General features: G+C 37.3%; 1 protein-coding gene across 1 annotated transcript in view; it reads right to left on the bottom strand.

Annotated features, from left to right (window-relative positions):
• KIAA1715 (KIAA1715 ortholog) overlaps positions 1-1501 on the bottom strand; it is a 39607-nt gene extending 38106 nt beyond the window's left edge. The window contains exon 1 of the mRNA XM_009894530.1: positions 1416-1501. Within this exon, the coding sequence (XP_009892832.1) occupies positions 1416-1442 (27 nt within the window). The 5' untranslated portion in view covers positions 1443-1501. The remainder of the gene's footprint in view (positions 1-1415) is intronic.
• Positions 1502-3034: the final 1533 nt, after the last annotated feature.

The raw sequence follows: 3034 nt of genomic DNA, 5'->3' as shown, positions 1-3034 counted from the left end.
AATGAGAACAATCAGCCATTGGAATAATTTCCCCAGGGAAGTGGTGGATTCCCAACATTGAACACTTAAAATTCACCTGGACAGGGTGCTGGGCCATCTTGTCTAGACCATGCTTTTGCCAAGAAAGGTTGGACCAGATGACCTTCAAGGTCCCTTCCAACCTGGTATTCTACGATAATCACTTAATATATTATCTATTTTACATAAAGGTAAGGAGTTTTCCCTTCCAACCTGGTATTCTATGATAATCAATATATGATCTATTTTACATAAAGGTAAGGAGTTCGCCTACTTTAATAGTGACAAACAGAAAGCACTGTAATGAATCACTATTTTACAGCTAGTATTACCATTAACTGAAGGTTCCTCTACTACACCACAAAAGAAAAAACCTATAACACATGTACAGCAATAACAGATGTGTGGGTGGGAAGCAAAACAAGGAATGAGTGGAGGAAATGGGCAAAACAAAGAGAATATATACAGGAAGCCCTAACTTGATAGCTTAAGCTAAAAAGCTTCTTATTATTATTCATTCCTCACAAAGACAAATGCTCTAAATAAATTATAAGCAACTACAAATAACTTATCATCTCCAGTAAAATTCCCCTTAGCAGCAACATGGAATCCACCCTCCAGGAATCTCTCCTAATTTCTGAGAAGTATAAGGCCACTATCTTTCCCCACCCTTCAGGCCACAAATTCAAAAACTATAGCCCACACTGCAGCACCATGAAAGAGAGTTTCCTTCTGTTATACAAAACTGACATTTCACCTAATCTTTTTGCCTTCAAAGGAGTTTTGCATGGGAGGCTCTGAAATCAACTGATAATATGCAAAGGCAAACCTACACTGGAACAACTCACACCTGTCAGGAGAGTAGTAAAAAACCTCACACCTCTTCCTCATGAACTCAGTACACCATTCAGTAGCATAAAAACCAATGAAAACAGTTAGGAGGAAAGATTTGTATAGGTGTAAGTAGCTACCAAAATATTTGTTAGAACAGACCATGGAACGATATTCTGAATGTATCCATTTTGACTGAAAATAAGCACCAATCTTTCAAGTCACAGATGCTGCTGTATCTATCCTGATGAAGCACCACCGAACTATTTAGATTTACAGAAAGAGCTAAAACTGCATTTTTAGAAGTTAACCAAACCACTGCAAGGCCTGGTACTACAAAGGAAATAAGAGACAGCCGCACAGTTTCACAGTTTAGGAATTTGTTAGAGAATATTTTTGGTCATTATGTCTCACTACTGGACTTTTAACTGGCATTTTAATGGGAAAAGTTTAGCACTAACATTCAACCAGCATTAACAGTCAACCAATAGGCATTAAGAAACACGTCCTGCATACTGCCTTCTTCTAGACTAAAGATGATTATATTGTTACACAATTTTACTTACCCTCCATCTTGAAATTAATCCACCCATCTTCTACTGTGGACAGTAGTGTTGGCAGAGCTATCAATCTTCTACAAGAATTCACAGCTAGAAGTGAAGCATTAAGCACTTAGGAGCAATCTAACAGCATAGTCCAAGATTCACGAATTTATTCCAATATCTAAAGGAATCAAAATATCACATAAAGTCATTGCCTAGTTATCTACCTATATGTTATTCTAAAATCCAGTCTTCCGTTTCATAGGCCATCTTGTAAGTCAGTTGATCAGCCCTGATGTGGCCAAACTTATTTTTACTTTAGAAATATTTAACCAGAGGGAAGTCCTCAAAAAGACAGGCACAAAAAACTGTTTAAAAAGCCACCAAAACCCTCCAGCAGAAAACCAATTTTAAAAACTTACTATTAAGCAGGATTATTTAAGAAACTGATTTCCAGTTATTTCCTCTGCTGCTCATAAACACAACGCTCAATGTTCCTTTTCAGCTGTCACTCCAGGTATTCAGCATTAATATCCTACTGTTCATGAGAAAGTTCACGTCCAATAAATCTACTTCCTTTTCAAGTTCTCATCAACAAGAATGCGTTGGATAGCACTATTGTTCTTCCTTTTATGATCGGTTTTAAGTTCAAATAATCAGTTTCAAAGAGATTTCACTTGGTCTAGGAAAGCAAAGGTAGGTGTTCCCTGCACACAACGCACAGTGCAGTCACCGGCACATCAAGTGGCCCTAAAGCAATTCTAAAGGTGCAAAAGTAGCTCACCCTACACAAACCTGGAACCCATGAAGAGCACTCATTTGATGACCTGGGTCTAGGTTTCTGATACAAAAGCATAGCAACTTTCCATCAGCAGGTAGTTGGAATCAACTGACTTTGAACCTCAGGATGGCAGAATTTCTCTCTAGCCACTTAACTTAGAAGTTTTCACTGAGCAAATGAAAAACTGATGAGTTCATAGCAACCCCAACAGTAAACTAATGCTCAATCCTAAGTAGGGCTCAAACCATTTTAACTCCAGAATGAAACAGTAAGACTTATTAAAACAAAGCACTCCTCCAGTTAGGCAGAAATTAACAATCACTTCTGCCTAAGTGATAGTAATATCTTGTTTATTAAGTTACCATTGGCCAAAAATTGAAAGATAAAAAACTTAACCTCAATTCAAATTTGTTCCCAAATTGAGACTGTCAGAACACATTAATATAATATAGGATATACATTGCTCAGTTGCATGAACACTACTGTAGTATGGTAACCTCTTCACCTTTTAAGAAAGCTAACAACTTCAGAATCCAGAACTATAGGCCCTATGATTTCAAAAAACAATCCTTAAAGATAAGGAAATCCATATTTGAAATGCCACCAAAACGAAGCTAGAACTGGTGGACAGATTAGCTCCGCTGCTGCTAAATTACTAGCACAAAGGTGTGATCTACACAAAAAGCATGATTACCCCTTGGACTCTGGAGTAGATTCTCAAAATAATCACTACTACAGCAACTTACTTCAGGAAAACAGGAATATTTTTATTTTTCAAACACGCAATATTACTCTTCTCTAACACTGACAATTTTATACAACTGTCACTTGGCAGTTACTCGTCATGCAAGAACTCGCCTAT

This window comes from Charadrius vociferus, unplaced genomic scaffold (assembly GCF_000708025.1).
Source record: "Charadrius vociferus isolate BGI_N301 unplaced genomic scaffold, ASM70802v2 scaffold161, whole genome shotgun sequence".
Taxonomy (NCBI): domain Eukaryota; kingdom Metazoa; phylum Chordata; class Aves; order Charadriiformes; family Charadriidae; genus Charadrius; species Charadrius vociferus.
Note: the sequence above shows the minus strand (reverse complement) of the source record. Positions and strands in the feature narration are given on the sequence as shown.